At 37.4% G+C, this 20,885-nt stretch overlaps 1 protein-coding gene across 47 annotated transcripts in view; it reads left to right on the top strand.

Moving 5' to 3' along the window:
• Positions 1 to 15,186, top strand: part of MAPK10 (mitogen-activated protein kinase 10) — a 302,212-nt gene extending 287,026 nt beyond the window's left edge. For 27 of the 47 annotated variants that reach the window (XM_023637781.2, XM_070263523.1, XM_070263511.1 and 24 more), the window contains one exon: positions 10,165 to 15,186. In XM_023637781.2, coding sequence (XP_023493549.1) covers positions 10,165 to 10,307 — 143 coding nt within the window. In that variant the 3' untranslated portion in view covers positions 10,308 to 15,186. Of the gene's footprint in view, positions 1 to 10,159 lie in introns of all 47 variants that reach the window. The other 20 variants (XM_070263536.1, XM_070263547.1, XM_005608654.4 and 17 more) reach the window with 1 other exon arrangement.
• The last annotated feature ends 5,699 nt before the right edge of the window (positions 15,187 to 20,885 follow it).

Raw genomic sequence — 20,885 nt, forward strand, 5'->3', positions numbered from 1 at the left:
AATGCTCTTTAGGGCAACCAAACCTATCTTTGTGGTTATCTTTTCTACTAGGCAGCAAAAAACATTATTTTACTTTATCAGTTTTCTGCAAGTTTACAGTGTTGTAAAGTATCTGGACCCTAATCAACTGTGCACATTAAATCAAATGAAGTTATGTTCCACAGAACAGTTAGATGACCCTTCGGTGGGCTTGTTAGAAAATGTTCAAGCATGATATTAAAAAGTTGTATAGTCATTTTTTTGCCCTAACACAAGTGTTGGATAATTTTCTTGAATAGTGTTGAAGGTTATTGATATATACAATTTCTGCACACTATGAATAGGCAGACACCAGTCTTGACCAAGCAAATCTTTTTAAGTTTGCAAGAAATACATTTAAGGTGAATAAAGCCAAAGCCTACTTTACATAGAGTTTGTTATTTCTGGAGGGGCTGGAAAATAAGTGAATTCCACTAAGTTATTTAATGATGGATATAACCTAGTCTTAGAGAAATTAGAATATTGGGCCAGGATGTATGAGATTGTTGCCAATTCAGATTCAATTTGTTCAAAATCAAATACATCTGCTCTATTTAGATTCATCCACCCAGCAGTAAATTTTTCTCTCAATTTTCCCATTTTGGTTAATGGCAGCTCTATTTTCTCGGCCTCCCAGCCTGAAACCCCTGATTGATCTTTTACTCCATACTTAGATTGTCACTCACAGTCACTTTCTACATCATAAAAATGATGCTTGCTAGATGTCTTACATCTAATTGTTACCATCCCTTTCCATTAACACCACTGTGATTGGAGTTTTCCTAAAGTAATCTTCCTGACTTCAGTCTCTACCTGAATTGATCTTTCAAAACTATAGGTTTGATCAAGAATTCCACTGATCAGTGCTCTCCAGTGGCTTTGCATCACTTACAGTTTAAACTTAGTGACCTCTTTCTGACTTTCACGGCCCTCTGTAACATACCCCAGGTTTTTCTACCTTTCACACCATACCATTTCTAGGGTCCTACATTACCACTGTCTTACTTGACTGGCTCTCCACCTTTGGAATGCTGCCCATTCTAAAGTGTTCTCTTGTCAGTGCCACCTTGTCCAAAGTATTTTTCATATCTGTCCCAAAAGACTTTTCAGATCTTCCCAAAGAATAGGATCTTTCCTTCCTATGGATCCTACTAGTCCCTGTATTTTAAATATTGTCTTATTACCCCTTATTGATTGTAAATTCGTTAAGAAGGGAGAATACACATATTCGTCTTTGTGTCCTATGCAGTGCCTGAGTGCTGTGCCTGGCACATAATTGTGTCTTGATAAATATTTATTAATTTGAAAGTTGCTGTCCAAGTTCTCCCTCAGTGTATTTCTTGGTGCTATTCCAAAGACAGAATTCAAGACGGAATCATAGCTTTGACACAGTATGCAACTGAGTACGTTCTTACGCCAGTAACATCTATTCACCTTATTAATCTCCATGAAGGTAAAAGAGCCAAGCATCACGTATATGAATTGTTGCTATTGGCATTTGCTCGTGCTTCAGAGAAAGGTTTGCTGCTTTCAAGTAGTTATATGATTTATTCATTTTTGGAAATGTATAGTCCCAAGTTTTTTTTGCAGGCCTGTTTAGTTTAGCATATTAATGATTAATTCTGAAATATGCCACTTAGGCTTTACCTACATGTGAGAAGGCCAAACCACTTTTCAACCATTCCAACTACCTATAACAAACATAAATGATCTACCTTATACACATGCCCTAAACTTTAGTTGGCTGAGTTAACCAATTTATACATAAAATGATTGTGGGTTCAAACTTTCACTACATGATTTTAAAGGAAAATATTCATGGCTTAATTTTTTTTTATTAAGGTTATGAAAGTTAACATCCTTGTGAAATTACAGTTGTACATCATTATTAGTCATGTTGTAGGTACACCACTTCACCCCTAGTGCCCTCCCCCCACCCCCCTTTCCCCTGGCAACCACCGATCAGTTCTCTTTGTCCATATGTTAACTACCACCTATGAGTGGAGTCATACAGAGTTCGTCTTTCTCCGTCTGGCTTATTTCACTCAACATAATACCCTCAAGGTCTATCCATGTTGTTGTGAATGGGATGACTTTGTCATTTTTTATGGCTGAGTAGTATTCCATTGTATATATATATATATATATATATATACCACATCTTCTTTATCCAATCATCAGTTGCTGGGCACTTAGGTTGGTTCCATGACTTGGCTATTGTGAATAATGCTGCGATGAACATAGGGGTGCATGGAACTTTTGGAATTGCTGATTTCAGGTTCTTAGGATAGATACCCAGTAGTGGGATGGCTGGGTCATAAGGTATTTCTATTCTTAACTTTTTGTGGAATCTCCATACTGTTTTCCATAGTGGCTGCACCAGTTTGCATTCCCACCAACAGTGTATGTGGGTTCCCTTTTCTCCACAGCCTCTCCAACATTTGCCACTCTTGGTTTTGGATATTTTTGCCATTCTAACAGGCGTAAGGTGATATCTTAGTGTAGTTTTGATTTGCATTTCCCTGATGATTAGTGATGATGAGCATCTTTTCATGTGTCTATTGGCCATCCGTATATCTTCTTTGGAGAAATGTCTGTTCATGTCCCCTGCCCATTTTGTAATTGGGTTGTTTGATTTTTTCTTGTTGAGTTGTGTGAGTTCTTTGTATATTATGGAGATTAACCCTTTGTCGGATAAATAACTTGTGAATATTTTTTCCCAATTAGTGGGCTGTTTCAATCCTGTTTTCCCTTGCCTTAAAGAAGCTCTTTAGTCTGATGAAGTCCTATTTGTTTATTCTTTCTATTGTTTCCCTCATGTGAGGGGTTATGGTGTCCGAAAAGGTTCTTTCGAAGCTGATGTCAAAGAGTGTACTGCCGATATTCTCTTCTAGAAGACTTATTGTTTCAGGCCTAATCTTTAGGTCTTTGATCCATTTTGAGTTTATTTTAGTGAATGGTGAAAAAGAATGGTTGATTTTCATTCTTTTACATGTGGCTGTCCAGTTTTCCCAGCACCATTTGTTGAAGAGACTTTCTTTCCTCCATTGCATGCCCTCAGCTCCTTTGTCAAAGATTAGCTGTCCATAGATGTGTGGTTTTATTTCTGGGCTTTCAATTCTGTTCCATTGATCTGTGCATCTGTTTTTGTACCAGTACCATGCTGTTTTGATTACTGTAGCTTTGTAGTATGTTTTGAAGTCAGGGATTGTAATGCCTCCAGCTTTGTTCTTCTTTCTCAGGATTGCTTTAGCAATTTGGGGTCTTTTTGTTGCATGGCTTAATTTTGAGAAATCGTACATGTACTATATAATGTATGACATTTTTATGTATGATATACTTGTATGTATTATGTAGAGGCATAGGACAGCCATGTGCTGGCACTGACTCTACCAGCTCCTAAGAGCCAGTTGTTGCCTCTCTCCCAAATACAAGTTTATTGACCTCATGTTGGTAGCTTGAAATCCACCGTGCAGGATTTAAGACATAGAAGTTGGCTAACTCTACAAATCAGGGCATTTTTTTTCCTCTGGAGAGCCAATTGTTAAATTTTTACTGGCACACCACTGTGTGTACGTGTCTGTGTGTTTGTGTGTGTGCATGCACAGTGTGTGCATTTGCAGTAAACTATGCTGGAAAGAAAAAACAATACTAAGAAAACTTTTCAAAGGTCAGCTTTTTTGCATTCTTGCTTATATTCGCCTTTTCTCGTTAATGTTTGCACATCCTCTTTTATTTTGTAAATAGCCAGGATGAAGTAATATTACAACATAGACTCCCTCAATATTCAGTCATGGCAATACTGGGAACTCTGCAGGCAGGGAGTAAGTTAATGCAGTTCTCAGTGAAAGTGGTTCTAATACCCAAACCCATGTTTTAGTGATGCTTTTAAAATGTGAATAGGAAGTTAAATACATTTGCAGAATAATAGATAGGTTTGAAATTTATTGATGGAATTGTTGTATATCAATAAGAAGTAAATCTAAACTTCAGATACATGTCTAAGTAAATAATTGTACTCCCTTCTGCTATCTGATTTCACTTGCCTAGTCATTTATTTTCAAGAATAGCATGGCTACTTGCTTTCTGAATTGATTTGTAAAGACTGCTGAGGGAATAGCAGTCCATGAATAGAAATTAATTTTCTTCTAAAAGCACTTTTTATAGAATGTTAGAGCTAGAACAAATATAGGAAGTTATCTTATCCAAAGCTCTCAGCCTGTTCATCACCCTTATTCCACCTGAGAAGTAAACCTCCATAAGTAACAATGACCCACCAAGATAAAGATGCTCTGCGTCAGGATGGGCAGAGATTTTTCGGAACCTCTAAGTGGAAGATAAAGCTCCCCAAGGTGATTTTAATATACAACCTCTGCCCCCATGGTATTCCACACACCATCGGAGTGTATCCTTCCCAGTTAGAGTCACTGATCTAGTCCAATAATTTTATTATTATTTTTATTTAAAAACTTCTACCCTAAACAAATTGAGCATCAAGATCATGCAGAAAGAGAAGGGAATATATCTCAGTGATTTTTTTTTTTCATTCTAGTATTTCTTCTAGTTCTTTGTCTTTTTTTGTGTATGTGAATAGATCAGGGAAATAATTTCCCTAAAAAAGCAGAACAACATTTTCCCCTGAAATAATGAGTACTTTTTGATGAGGTAAGTTCTAGTTGAGAAATTTTCATGAGCATAAGCTACTTCTTTCCATGAAACCTAGCTTGTTTTTTTTTTCAGGTAAAGTTGAAAGTAGCTAGTATTCTTTATTTGCAACCCTATTAGTATTTTGAGATACTTTTAAAGCCATTTTTATTGACAAAAATTTGTAGTGCTTTATTGATGGCAAAACTTTTTTTTAAAATGCATAGTCTATTAGTTTCTCTGGAAACAATATAGAAGGAAGGAATATATATATCACATTGCTAGGATATCTTGGGCAAATGGCTGTTATAATCGAATTCAATTCAGTTCAATTCTGTTTGAGAGATTTTCACAAACTGTTTGGCAGTAAGTTAGCAACTTGAAGCCAAGGTCCATGTCTTGACCCTTCCATTTGTGTTTGATTTTCTGGTTTACAAAGCTTATTTACACCCTACGTGAACACAGACTTGGAGGGTCATCCAGTGAAGCCAGAAGGAGCTACAGTCAAGAAGGCATTTTTATAGTGCAATAGAAGAAGTCATACAGAAACAAAGATTTTTTCATGTCACAGTAGGGGACTGGTTAATGTTTAACAATAATCTCTTTTTTAAAAAAAGGACTGATTATAGCATTTACCAGTTTCTGTGGGGTAAATATTCTCTTTGTAACCACTTTCAAGCTACCACTGTGACATCAGTGAAGGCAGGGTTGGAAAGAGATCCTAATAATTGGCTCTCAGAAGTCACTAAATGGCAGCTCCAGCATGCCACTAGAGTGTACACATGACTCTCCAACCATAGCCTTATATAGAGGGGAACCTTCCCATATAACAGGCAGAAATAATGGGAATTTTATAGGGAAAGCATTAGAAAAGAGGACCTCTCAATGAATTTGTGCTATAAAAAAATCAGGAACAATAGTCCATGGACCCCTAGAAATACAGTTGATAAAGATTCTGAACTTTGAATAATTGAATACTGACTGTAATTTGCATTCAACATTGATAAAATAAAGGGCAGGACCATTCTAACATAGCAGATAGGGATTACAGAGCCAGCTGATGAACAAAAGGAGAAGAAAGACAACTACAACACAGTGATTTCCCTTAGCTAAAAATAGTTGAGCAGTTTCACAGCAGGGAGAAATTTGCTTGCCCTCACAGACCCTAAGTAGAAGAGTACACACAAGGACACTCAGTGTTTTGTTAAATTGAGTACTTATTCTGTGTTCAACAGGAGAGATTGAGAAAGATAGGAGAAATGAAGAAGTATAATGAAAGAAGTCTGAAGAAGCAAGGGAAACATAAAACATATGTTTGGTTTGCATTATGCCAAAACTTTTTATTTTAAAACTTTCAAACTGGTTATTTTGTTATAACTTAAACAAAGCAAGCTAGTAAAAATCTTCCTGGTTACATGAGTATTTTAATTAATTAATTTTAATTAATTAAAATACTCATGAGATGTATATGTCATCATTTGATCTATTTCCAATCCACTGACACTGAGACTTCATATTCATTAAATCAGTTGTATTTCTATAACTAGCAGTGAACACAAAAAAATTCCATTTAAAATAGCATCAAAAAGAATGCAATACTTAGGAATAAATTTAACAAAAGAACTGCAAATTTTTTATTCTGAAAACTACCAAACATGGTTGAAAGAAATTAAAAAGGATCTAAATAAATGAAAAGACATTCCACTGTACACTGATTAGAAGATTTAATTTTTAAGATGACAATACTCTCTAAATCAGTCAACAGATTAAGCGCAATACCTGTCAAAATCACTTTTTTTGTGTGGAAATTGACAAGCTCTTCTTAAAATTCACATGGAAATGCAAGGGACACAGAATAGCCAGAGCAATCTTGAAAAAGGACACAATTGAAGGAGTCAAACTTTCTGATTTCGAAACTTAACACAAAGCTGCAATATTCAAGACAGTGTGGTATTTGTGCATGAAGATACACATATATAACAATGTAATAGAATTTGGAGGCCAGAAATAAACCCTTACATGTATAGTCAGTTGAATTTTAACAAGGACTTCAAAACAATTCCATGAGCAAAGAATAGCCTTTTCAATAAACGGTGTTGGAACAACTAGATATTCATATGCAAAAAAATGAAGGAGGACCGCTACCTCATATCACATACAAAAATGAGCTTAAAATGGATGATAGACTTATATGTAAGAGCTAAAATGATAAAACTCTTACAAGAAAACGTAGAAGTAATTCTTCATGATCTTGGGTAGGAAATGGTTTCTTAGATATGACACTAAAAGCACAAGTGACAAAAGGAAAAAAACAGATAAATTGAACTTTATCAAAATTAAAAACGTTTGTGCTTCAAAAGACACCGTCAAGAAAGTAAAAAGATAATCCATAGAATAAGAGAAAAACATTTGCAAATCTTATAAGATAAGGGACTTGTATCCAGAATATATGAAGAATTCTTATAACTCAATAATAAAAAGAAAATACAATTAAAAAATGGCCAAAGGATCTTTGGAATCCAAGGAATAGACATTTCTCCAAAGAAGATATACGCATGCTTAACAAGCACATGAGAAGATTCTCAGCATCATCAGCCATTAGGCAAATGCAAATTAAAGCACAATGAGATACTATTTCACATATACTAGGATGGCTATCATAAAAAAGACAGATAATAAGAAGTGTTGGAGAGGAGAGGGGGAAATTGGAGCCCTCATAAACTGCTGGTAGGAATGTAAACTGGTGCAGCCACTTTGAAAATCAGTTTGGCAGTTTCTCAAATATTAAAGTTACCCTGTGATCCAGCACTTTTGCTCATAGAGAAATTTAAAAGACTTGTACATGAATGTTCATAACAAGATTATTCATAATAGCTAAAAAGTAAAAACAACCTAAATGTCCACCAAATGCCCATCAGCTAATAAATAAAAAGAAGTGATGCATCCATGCAATGGAATATTATTCAGTCATAAAAAGGAATGAAGTGTTGATACATACTGTAGCATGAATGAACCTTGAAAACGTTATGCCGTGTAAAAGAAGCCAGTTACAAAAGATCACATATTGAATAATTCCATTTATATATGTCCAAAATAGGCAATTTTATAGAGACAGAATGTAGGTTAGTCATTGTCCAGTGTTGGGGGGTAAGTAAGAAATAGAGTACAGAGTTTCCTTTTGGGGCAATGAAAACACTACAAAATTGATTGTGGTGATACTTGCACAACTTTGTGAATATCCTAAAAACCAGTGAATTGTACAAATTAAATTTGTGAATTGTATCTCAATAAAGTTGTTACAACATTTCATATTTCAAGTCAAAAGTAAATCCAAACTGTAGTACCATGACTTGAAAGCCATCCATAGTATGGGGATAGATCATCTGGGAGATGGATGGACAGTAAGAACAAAGCAATCTCGCTCTGTCAGCCCACCATCAATCCAGCCTTTGTTAGAGTCTTGTGTCTAGTTTTAATCGGTACCCTTTGGTTAAATTGTGGAAAAATTGAAGATGATTCTAAGAAGTCCATCATAGTGACACTAAATATTAGAGACCAAAGCTTATGAAAGAACATGAGGATATTGCTATAATTTAATCCAGAATCAGGAGGAAAAGCAGAGCTGGGCATTTGGGCCATGTAAGGGAATCAAAGATTGTCTGCTACTATGTGAAATCTACTAGTATATGTCACAAGAGGAAATGAACTAGCTCTGCACCATATCTATAAAGGATAGAATTAAGTAAAGTTGGAATAAAATAAGCCAGATCACTTTACACTACAAATGTTTTGACAATGAGAGTAATTATTTACTGGAAGATGTTAACAAGAGAGCTTTAAAAATCTAGAGACATTTAAGATTAGGAGCTATTGATACTTTTAAGAGTTCAAAGAACATGAAAAATGCATAAGCTTTTTGTATATGAACATATCAGGATAAAAAGAATATATGTTAAATGATTACAATTAGAGAAAATTTCTAGCAAAAAGACTAGAAAGAAATATATCAAAAGTTTAACAGTTCTCATCATTACTTTGAGGTTCAGTGCATATTGTTATCTTTTTTCTTTATTTTTTTTAGCATTTCCCATAATTTACGTAAATATATTTATACTCGACAAATACAAATTTAAAATACATATAGCATACATGTAATTTGTCTTAGCTTAGGAGTAAGGGTCCTCTCCAGATACTGTCGCATTTTAATCACATTTTTTCCACAGGCAAGAAATATCTGCACCAGGAGCAAAGAGATTGTGTTCACCGCTTTACTTCATTAGATTTTTTTTTCTGATTTATTAGATCTATGTGATACTGTTACTATAACTTATTTTGGATTTACTATTTTTCACTAAATATATCTCGCCCACTATATTTGCTCAAATAAGATACAGTTTTAGCGAAAACTCTTCATCTCTTATTTTACTAGATGATTATACTGTAGATATTTTTAATAGCAAACTATTTCACAAAGCATGCATTTTACCACCCATATTGCTTATGTATAAAGAATATGTAAAGAGAAAAAGTAAATTGACTGTTTCCAGGGTGCTGTGCTTAATTATGTTTTATGATGCCTCTGGCTCAACTTTCCACTGTAGTTCTCAAAGCTATTATAACTCAGCCAGTGTTTACTTAGTGATTAGTAAGCGTCTTCTCAGAGTTTCAACATCTTTGTATTCTCACATGGCAGATAAGTAAAAGAATTTTTGCAAATTTATTGAAGTTAGTAATTCAGACTTCTGATCTGTAGAGTCCCAGGTGAGCAAGCCTGTTGGAAAGTAGACACACAATCAAAAGGTGCGCTCTGGCCTCTCCTATTCTTTTTTTGGTCTATGGTAATTTTCATCGAAAGTCCTACTTTTCTATATGAATTTTCAGTTTGACGTCATATTAATGACTATGTAATAATGTTTACTTAATATACTTTCCTTTCGGTAGAGCTGTGGTCTCCAAGTAACTCAGATTTCTGGGCCTTGCCTCAGCCCATATTTCTGGGATGGGACCCCTACGTGTGTTTGTTTTAAAAGCTCTCTGTGTTAAAAGCATCCAGGTTCAGGTCATTACACTAAAGGGTTTTGCTCATCTGCCTTCTCCATAGAACAGTGCTCTTCAACTCTTGTCTACGTGTCTCTAGGGAGATTTTAAAAATTGCAAATACCTGGGCTCCACCCAAGGCCAATTATGTTACAATATTGGATGTTTAGGGGTGACTGGGGTTTTTCGTTTTCTTTTAAGAGTATTACAGGTGATTTCTAAGGTAGAGTGAGATTCCGTAACTACTGCACCAGCCTGTGAATAACCTGTGACCAGGGACTCTGCATTGTTAGGTCTTTATTTTCACCATCTAATATAGTGCCCTGTATTAGTTGTTTGAAGGGTGTCGAATGAATGATGGGCTAGACGTCCGCTGTTGTATTTGCCCATGCCTGCATCCTGATTGCCATGAAGTCGAGGCCGGTTCCAGGTTTAGTCATGTTGGTCTTCATTTTCTTAGCACAGGTGCAGCAGTGAACAGCAGTGAGAGTCTCCCTCCGTCCTCATCCGTCAATGACATCTCCTCCATGTCCACCGACCAGACCCTGGCATCTGACACTGACAGCAGCCTGGAAGCCTCAGCGGGACCCCTGGGTTGTTGCAGGTGACTAGCCGCCTGCCTGCGAAACCCAGCGTTCTTCAGGAGATGATGTGATGGAGCACACACACACACACACACACACACGCAGACACTCATGCACACACACAAACGCAGACACGCAACGACAAGAAAAATGGCAAGGGAGAGAATCCAAGCCTAAAGTTGAAACGAATCTTTCAGCCTGCTTCTTCTGCAGAGCTCTGTACTGCAGCTCAGCCAAATGTATATGTAACCTCTAGTTGCTCTTGCTTTGGTCTTCTTCCAATGATGCTTACTACAGAAAGCAAATCAAACACAATTAGAGAAGCCTTTTCCATAAAGTGTAATTTTAATTGCTGCAAAGCCAGCAACCTATAACTGCCCTTTCAAATGGCATGACAAGGTGTGCAGTGGCCCCATCCAGCATGTGTGTGTCTCTATCTTGCATCTACCTGCTCCTTTTGGCCTAGTCAGATGGATGTAGATACAGATCCGCATGTGTCTGTATTCATACAGCACCACTTACTTAGAGATGCTACTGTCAGTGTCCTCAGGGCTCTACCAAGACATCATGCACTGGGGTACCACATGGTCCATTTCATGTGATCTATTACTCTGACATAAACCCATCTGTAATATATTGCCAGTATATAAGCTGTTTAGTTTGTTAATTGATTAAGCTGTATGTCTTATAAGAAAACATGTAAAGGGGGAAAATATGGGGGGAGTGAGCTCTCTCGGACCCTTGAAGATGTAGCTTCCAAATTTGAACTGATTAAATGGCACCTGTATACCAATTTGTAGAAAGCACATATGTGATGCTTATGTACAGTGCTGGGGCGGGAGGGTGTGACAGTTTCCAGGTACTGAATGGTTTGGCCTTTAGAAGGAAGGTGGGAATGAAAGCTGAGGGTCTTCTCTCTGACAGTGAGCAAGTAGGAGAGACTAGAGAGTAGTGGTGCAGTGTGGAGGAAGACCTGAGGAGACTATTGCCCAGATACTAGGAGACACCGACATCCATATTTTAGAACGTAGACCCCATTTGTCATTTACAAATCATGTGTCACAACTGGACAGAGAATGGCAGGGTTATTGTGTACATGTCTGATGGGAAGAATACCTCCCTGGAAGAGAGTGGAATTGCCTCCGTATGATGTCCTTAATAGAAAATGAGCCTACCTGGACTATTTTCAGATTGTGGGTTGTGTTTTCCATGAGTGTGCTACTTCCCAGGTTTATTACCCTGCCAAGGTTTTATGAGAAGAAATACTACTTTCTTCTCCTGGAATTAAAAATAATTACTTAAAAAAGACAAACCCAAAGCACAGGGTGATCCTCAGGTTAGCATTTGAAAACATTTCCACAGACGTTATTCCACAGGGGTTTCCCTGGCTCCTTAATATGGCTGATGTTTCATGTTTATTTATTTATTTTCATAAATTTGAACAATCCAAGAAGGGCTGATAATCTGAGTTTTGTACCACGATCGATGTGACAGCAATAACTGTGCCCATAGGTTACTGCTGCTAAAGAGCTTTAGCAATATGAGTTTGTCTTAAAAGCCATGAAGCATTTATGTCAATGTTTAGCAAAATCACCTGAACTCAGCTTAAATTAAACGAAAGTGCTTTCCCGAGCACTTAAGGAGGCACTGTGAAACATCTTGGTTATATACAAGGCAATCCCAGGGTGACTTCTCAGCAATAATAGGGACCAGGCGAGGCTTCCCTTCTTCTTCACTTTGGTGAAGTATTCATCACAGCTATTTGCACTCTGGCCATTTTGGTGCTCACCAGTGTTGTGATATCTCACCTGAAGAAGAAGTGTAACGCATGAAATCCATGGTGATGAGTGTGATACTATTGGCAAAAGGAATTCCTTCAAAACCAGAGCAAACAAGAATGCCAGTGCCCTGAAAACTGCCTTAAACACAACAAGCAGGAAACCTTGTCTCTTTCCAAGCAATGGAGTCAACCCCTACCAACACCACGCCAGCAATGCTGCCTATTTTGGGATTGCTTCACACAGTAGGATTCATGCCAAGAGGTCATTTGTTTAAAATGGGGAGAAAAAACATTAGACTGTGCAGCTTGTCTTCTGGAATAAAAGTGGCCCAGTTTCCTTATCTTGCTGCCATTCTTTTTTGGTTAATATTGCAGACAACCTGATTTTAAAAATGCCTCTGCCTTCACATGAGTCTCTCACTTTTTCTGTCACACTCCCTGCCTGTCTCCCTTTTTAAAGAAAACTTGTCTTCTCTGTATCCCTTATTCTTTACTTATCTCTTTTCTCGTAGTCTTCTCTTGTTATACCCATGGCCTCTCTACTCCTGAGCTTTCTAGCACACTGATTAAGTGCAGAGAGCAGGCAGCTGTTTGAAAGAAAGTGAGTCACAAGGGGAATTTCATCAGCCACAAAATGACATCAAGAGACAGAAGGAGATCTCCAGCCAGCATCTTAGAAGGGCTTGACAGTTAGACTCTCTCTCTGTGTGCAGAAGTGGTGATTTTCTTTCCGCTCAGATTAAGCCAGACAAGAACTAGACAATGCTCCTCCCCTCCTCTTGCTACTTTTCCTAAACTCTACTAGTCTGATCTCTCCTGTTCTGTGGCTCTTGGGAGCTGATTACCTTTAGCCAGATCTCCCTTATGGACAAGAAAAAATGGAACAAATCCCTCAGACTGAAGTATCATGTACAAATAGAGTTAAGAATTTGGCTTCCTCACTGCTTATAGGATTCATTTTACTAGGTTATCAAAGTAAGGTAGATGATGGAACAACAAAGAGAACCATCGTTTCAAAAGCCCTCCAGTCTTTCAAGATCTTGGGTCCACTTTATTGTAGTATCTTCAGGAGGTGATTATGTCATTATCAAATTCACAGAATATATTATGTTCTGCAATGAGTCTTTTTTTCTTAAAAAAACAAATGTTTCCTATATAGTCAACTGTTACTTCCAAAAGACTCTCTTGCTTTTCAGGCAGGGAAGCATCAAGTCACCTGGACTATATTCCTGGAAAAAGTGAAAGTCCTGCCTGTGGTTGCGGTTCCTTTTGGAAGGTGAAGTTGGCACTCTGAGAGGCCTAATCTTCTGTCCCTTCCTATAGGGCTATTGGTTTCACAGTAATCCTAAATGAAATGTTTTGTAGTATTTTGTAGGAGGGATGGCGGTGTGCTCACGTGTAGGAGGAGTTAAATTGTTAGGAGAATTTGGCAAAACCACCACTACTTTGATATTTTTATTGTATTTGTGAATACTCACTATATTTTGTGAGTCAGTGTGTTCCTTTTTCAAAAGATATACATTGGCCTTACAACCAAATTTCTTCTTGTGGAATGAGAACTGATAACAATCTTGCATCTTCAAGAATCTGATGATTGAGCTTTGTAGGAATGTGTACCACAGGCAGACCAGGGCCTGGCCAACTCCCTCCAATTGGAGTAAGCTATTTAATTGAGAGCCGAGGAGCTGGATAGTTTTTCTTAATCTTTTATCATTATCAGGAAAATATTACCTAAGGATACTGATAGCAGCCAACTGGTAAATCAGAAAATAGGCCTTGACAAATGCAGTAAGTGGAATAGATAAGAATACATAAATCCTTTTATGACCTACTGGCAGGGAGGGTTGGGGGGGGGGGGTGGACCAAAAACAGTAAGCAACACTGACTTTTAAATTTTAAATATTCATTGCAAAATCTAAATTATGCAAAATTTATTTCTGATTCTCTTAACATATGACAATCTAAATCTTAAAAGCATTATGCTCGGTAAAGAATGTTGTCAGCCAGCTCTGCTGAAAGATTTATCTTTTACAGCTCAGAGAAAGGAATAAAATTGCCCCAGAAATCTTTGATCCCAACCACTTTGGGTCTGAAGAGGAATCCTTCTCCCCGCTCAAAATCCCCCAACATACATTTTAATTGTGAGAGTCCAACATTTTCCAGATATCCTTAAATCAAGCAGAGAAACTTACTTCTGTAAAACAGCAAACAAGTTACAATGTAAATAGTTATTTTTCCATATGATTAAAATATAAGATTTTCTTTCTTTTGGCACTTAGTTCTTTCGCTGTCTGACGTGGTTCACTCGGACCCATTTTCTTGGTCAGTCAAGCTGAAATGGAAGGCCTCTGTTTATATATGGACTCCTGTATATCTAACTTTTAATTCTGTGGGACCAATGGCCAGTATATTCTAATGGAAACAAACCTCCCAACCTTTATCTAGCGTTAAACTGTTCACCTTGCCATGTCTATCTTGCAACAAGACCTAACTTGCACCTGCCTGTTATTCTGCATGATTGGACTCCAAAGACTCTTACCAATGATGAGAATTGTCCTGTGTCAGTGTTTCTAAAATGGACTGAAAGCACACACACATTCGCACACCTCACCCTTGCAGTTCTAGATCAACCCCGGAAGGCAAAACCATGTACGTCCAGTTTCTTCATAAGGTCTTAGTGGTGTGAACTAAAAGTCAGCCTGATGGATCAAATGCAATCTCAGTGATGTTTAATAAGGATTTGAAATTATTTAAATCATTTCTTTGTTCTTTCTCACTCTCTTTTTCGTTTCTATTTTTTTTCCTTTATTTTCAAAATGTTGGTGGAACAAGAAGGCGAACGGGGGAGAACTCTGGCTTTTTTTGGACTCTTCATAGGTGGATGTTGAGTCAATATGTTGTGATTTCTGTTTCTTATGAATTATTAAAAACCAGAGCCAATCTACTTTCTTTAACATAAAACCAAATCCAAACCCAGACCTTGTTGGAGTTTGACTGTTGACAATGGCTGTTGTGCTGCTTGTTGTCTTGGGTTTCATGTCCTGACGGTAGCTCTGAAGCATCTCACATGATTTCACAGTGTGATCTGATTGTGCCAGGAAATAAATAAGAAATGAGGAATGACCTACTTTCTCACTATGGATAAAGAGTGCGTAATATGTATGCGGCCGTGTAGAAGGCTGTGTTTTCATTTGAGACTGGTTTCTTCTAAAAATGACCTTCATTTCTGTCTGGGGATAGGAGTTGTGTATCTGCAATGTAGTAAGTTTCCTTTAAGGTGAAAAACCAGTGAAGGAGAGAAAAATCATTTTCTGGGAGCATTGGGTAAATAGAACAAGTTAAATATCCTAGGTTAACTTATCAGGATTCCTAATCAGTTTAATTATTACCTGAAAGAGAAGGTGAAAGTTTTTTTGTCTACATGGTAACCAACTTTAATATCTCAAACTCATTGGTGAATTAAAAACTACATGATTTTGTAGCTTGATAAAGAGGTCAGTGAATCTCTGTTACTTTAGTTGGAAGCATCTGAACAATGTTGAGGAATGGCCCTTCTATTTCTGTAAATAAAACATTTTATTTAACCAACTAACTAGTAGAAAATCTGAAAGATAAACATACCTATTATTTTGCATTGACACAATTTATCTTTTTGTTTGTGAGAAAAATAGAACCCAAAAGCCTTTGTTATCTTTGGCATAGCTTCTCTTCACATTTAAACTACACATCTTTACTGTCTTAATAAAATAAGTTTAAAAATGGCCAAGTATAGGTACCTGAAAATACCCAGAATATTAAGAAGGGAAATTGTGTTCCACAAGATTACTGATGGAGAGAAAAGATCAGAAGGAGTTATTGGTTCATACCAGTTACCATAAAAGAGTACCAAATATTTGGGTTTGCAGTTTACAGTGAGGAGAAGAAAGAGGTCTTGAAAACTACCTTTCTTGTAGTCATTTAAGTAACAACTAACCTGGAATAATGATTCTGTTTGCTCAATTAGTGCACTGGGTTGTAACCAAGGCAGAGGTTTTTGACATTATCAATTCATCAGAATGGTGTTTTGTCCTTGTAATGAGCCTTTCCTCCAAGGATTTTGAAAGGGATGTCTGGAAGACATTTGCAAGTACGGTAGTGACACTGAAAATCTCACCATCTCAGACCCATCATCTCCCCATCATCTTCATGTTGGGGAGCACGGTATGTGGCAAGTCATCTCTCTCAGCTCCAGACTGAATTCCATCTGCTCAACCTTTTCGATCAGCGTGTACTGTTTTAGTTACTGAAAACAAGCTGTAGAAATGTACATTTCTCAAACACACGAAATGCGATGACACATGCACAAATGAGAGTCAAACACCCCTGTGGAATTTCCCACCCTCTCTATGTCATATATTTCTTGCTTTAAAGACATGCTTATCTTGGTATAAAATAAAAAAAAAAAAAAACAAGTCTGAAATGCAACTTTGAGGATTCAAGTTTCACTCCGTGGAGCGAGTGGCTTCACTTCCTTGTCCCTGAACTGGTACTGTCCTTCCCAGATCTTGTCTGGGGTCTTTCTCTTTAGCTAATAGTCCAGATTGTCTGCAACTCAAAAGTGGATACACAATGTTATTCACCTTAAACACTCTCCACACTCTGCCTAGAAAAGTGTCTCACACATAATTGGCCTTCCATTAATACTTTTACATTCACATTTGTGAAAATATTGTCTATGAGCAATTATATGAAAAATCAATTTTTATAACCCAAATAATATTTTACATGGACTAAGGTAACTGCTAATACTAAAGTATTTCTTTTATGAAAGGAAGACTTTCACAAAGCAATTGCTTCCTCCATAACGTTAGTATATTGCAAACTTGGATTTGGTGCAAATGAAGCTCTAAGGAGATTGCTCTAAAATTCTAGCTTAATTTCTGAGTTATATTCTTAAGTGGTACATTCATCCATTCCAAAAACATTTACAGAACATCTGTGTGTCCTAGTGGGACACAAATGCAGCATAGTCCTTATCCTCAAAACTTCAGAGGAAATAAATTTTTCAGTTTAAAAAGAAGTGGTTAAAGCAAAATATCTTTGTCTTATTTATTTACTTTCTTTCAAAATAATAATGTGTTCAAATTAGTAGTGTGACTTGAATAAGTCCATTTTTACTATTCCCGTATAGCAATGAAACAAGAAATCTGCCTCATTCAATGTTACCATTTTGTCTGACTGTATGTAGGTACACTTAATGAATCAGCATGAGAATTTTGGATATTTTCCATAACATGATAGGAGATAAAAACCATTTTTACAATTTATTTTTTTAAAAAAAGCATGGAAATGAAAAATACAAGTAGGCCTGTGTTAACTCAATGAGGAAATATACTTATCTTCAGTCTTGTTCTTTTAATTAAAAGGTAGATTGCTATCTTTTGGTTTGTTTTAAACAAAGGACAGTCTCCAGATCAAGGGAGAAATGTGATGACGTATTGAGACCTTATCAATGGCTTATGATATCTGTATCCTGGAAAAAATAGATGAAGTTTCGGAGGTGAAAAAAACCCAACAACCAAAAACTGCATGGATGTTTCTTTTCTGCATCACCTAAAGTTTACTTGATACATGTTTCCTCTGAGAGTTATTGGACTTGGATGCTGAGCTCGAGGCTCATATTTCTGGCATCAAAATCTCCAAATCATCAAATGACATCACAACGTGTCCTGGCGTCTCTCTGCAGTGAGATTCTCATGTGAAGCCAATCTCTGAAATTTGTGCAGTCTGTGGGTGGTGATTAGAGCCCTAAAATAAGGTAGAATTTAGGCATTTATTATTTTCTGTGAAAAACCCCAACTCAGAACATCCCTGAATATCTGAACCAGAAATCTGACATTGAGCTCTGAACACTCACTCATTGATTCAGCCACAAACCTGAAGTGAGCACTTCGGTCTTCCAAGGACTATGCTAGGCACACATAGTTGCTATGAATTCAGGCAACCTTCCTGCCTTCGTGTCCTCTTCCTTCTGCTGGAAGAGTAAGGTAGTGGGGAGCACTAAGACAAACAAATCTGGTTAAAAGAATAAGACATGAGAAGGGGTGCTATTTAGATGAAGTAGTCAGGGCAGGCCTCTCAGAATACGTGATATTTGAGCAGAGACCCGAATCAAGTGAGGGAGTGAGCCATGTCAGTATCTGAGGGAAAAGTAAGTGCAAAGGCTCTGAAGTAAGAGCTTGCTTGCGTATATAAGGAATGGAAAAGAGTCTTGTGGATGAAGCAGAATGGACAAGAGAAAGTGTGAAAGTAAATGAAATTGGAGGGGTGGGGAGGGGTCAGAGCACGGCAAGATCTTGGGATTTTACACCCATGCACCACATAATGACATTTTGGTCAACGACAGACCACATGTACAACAGTGGTCTCATAAAGTTAGTGCCATATAGCCTAGGTGTGTGTAAGTACACTCTATGATGTTTGCACAGTGGTGAAATGACCTAATGATGCATTTCTTAGAATGTATCCCTGTCATTAAGTGATGCATGTCTGCATTCTATATATGGGAGGATGATGGATAAATTTGAGCAGGGAAGTGATATAATCTAAATTTTCTTTTAGAAAGGATTCTTCTGGCTGCTGAGTGGAGAGCAGAGGTGAGGAAGAAAGGCAAAAATGGAAATAGAGTCCATTGTAGGGTATAACAGTAGTCCAGAAAGTCATGACGGGGCTTGGACTGGAAAGCAGAGGTACTGCGAAGCGGGTGCATTCGGGATATAATTAAGGATACATTGTGAAGGCAGAATTGACAAAATTTTCCAATGGATTGATATGTGATAGAAGGAAAGTGATCAGGGATGACTTCAGATTTTTTAAGAATCTAAACCATGAGATAAAGGATGGTGCAGTTCACTGAGATGGTGAATAATAATGGGTTAGGAACATATTTGGGAAGAAAATGATATTTGTGTTTGGAAATGTCAGTTGGAGATGTTTATTAAATACCCAAGTGAATTAGCGAGAGTATCTATAAGGCTGGAGTTAAGGTAAGAAGTCAGGCTGAAACACAAATCTGAGAGTAATCAGCTTATAAGTGTTATTTAAAACCATGAGACTGTATGAGACCAAGAGACTGAGAGTAGATTAAGAATAAAAGTCCAAAGATGGAGGCATCTCTTGCTCCAACATATAGAAGTCAGAAAACAGGAGCGATTTGCTTGAAAAGGCCAGAGGATAGACTCCAGCATATGAGAAGAGCAGCTGGCCTGGTTGGAGCAGGCAGCACGGTCACTGTAGCAGGAGCTGAGGCAGTGTGTACAGAACAGACATAGGTAGTTTGGTAGATATGATGATGGGACATAAGGACATACTCTTCTGATATTTTTTTCTCAGTAAATACACAAGGTTATCAGCTGAGAACGAGAAGGGGAAGAGTTCATGGAGATTTGAGAGGAGAAGTGTGAAACTGACCTTGGAAAGTGTGGAGATAATTTCCTGAACAGTGACGAGAGCCACGTGAACCATATTTATATGAAGATAAATATAAAGGTGAGACAAGTCACCATTGTGGTCTTTTGCTCTCTAGTCATACTTAGTTTCTTAGGTGCAGGTTAGGAGTAAGCAGAAATGGGATTTAGTCAGAGGTGTTTTTTTTCCTCAGATGAGTAGAGTGGTAGAAGATGAAGGGGTTGGAGACACCTGTGCCCATGATTCACACCGTGTCATTACCAATAACTGCACCATCACCAAAATTTCCATTTCAAGCATCCACTGTCTGATCATTACTTCCTCTCTTTGTAGGTCACTCGCTTTAGCACCATCATTCCAGACACTCTTGGATACTCCCAAAGTATCTTCAAGCCATTGACTGCTAGATTTTCACTAACTGTCATCCCCTTATGTCATTGCTTCCTTCCTTGACCAGCTTAGTTCTGTGGTTCCTCGTCATAATTATTGTCTTGTACCCGTTCTCCAAACCCTTAATCTTCTACCACTCTACTCATCTAAGGAAAACAAACACCTCTGACTAAATCCTATTTCTGTCTACTTCTAACCTGCACCTAAGAAACTAAGTATGGCTGGAGAGCAAAAGACCACAATGGTGACTTGTCTCACCTAAAGGAGGCCTCAGCTCGTGAACAAATAAAAATAAATAGGAATGACATTATTTAAATTCCACTTGGAGTTTTTAGTTGTTTAATAATAAAATTATATATAAAATCTACACTTTAGTTGGCCTGATGTCACAGGCGATTCTATTTCAAATGTTCTCTAAAGGATACCCAGGCATATAGTTTGACCAGTAAAACCAATATTATAGACTCAACAGTTGGAAGCAAATCCTTTCTCCTGAGCTCATAATTCAAGAATCATTATAGTTACCTAAATAGTTTTAAAGAAGCGTGTATAGGACGTAGCAGATGAACTCTGGATACTACCTAAATACTTATTTCCAGTCTCTTCTTACGTCAATTTGCAGCTGAGATTTTCTAGGCTTTTAGTTGAATTAACAGAAGAACTAATAGAAACCCAGATGGACAAGCTGCTCATGGTATCCATCAACTGGAGGTCTCATCACTAAGATAGACAACTAAAATTAACAACAGCATCTCTCATAAATTAAAGGCCAAAATGACTGCTAGCTCTCCATGCTAGTACTCTACAGCATAAAGGGTGAAGGGGGAGGGATTTAAGATCAATAGGATGCAATTCTGGGATCTAAAGAAGTGCCATTTCTCAATAGACCTAAATGGAGCTAAGTGGCACGCATTGGGATAGATACGTTACGTACCACCTTTAAGTATTACAACATCTGGTCTTTGTAGGAGTTATTATCTCCACTT

This window comes from Equus caballus, chromosome 3 (genome assembly GCF_041296265.1).
Source record: "Equus caballus isolate H_3958 breed thoroughbred chromosome 3, TB-T2T, whole genome shotgun sequence".
Taxonomy (NCBI): domain Eukaryota; kingdom Metazoa; phylum Chordata; class Mammalia; order Perissodactyla; family Equidae; genus Equus; species Equus caballus.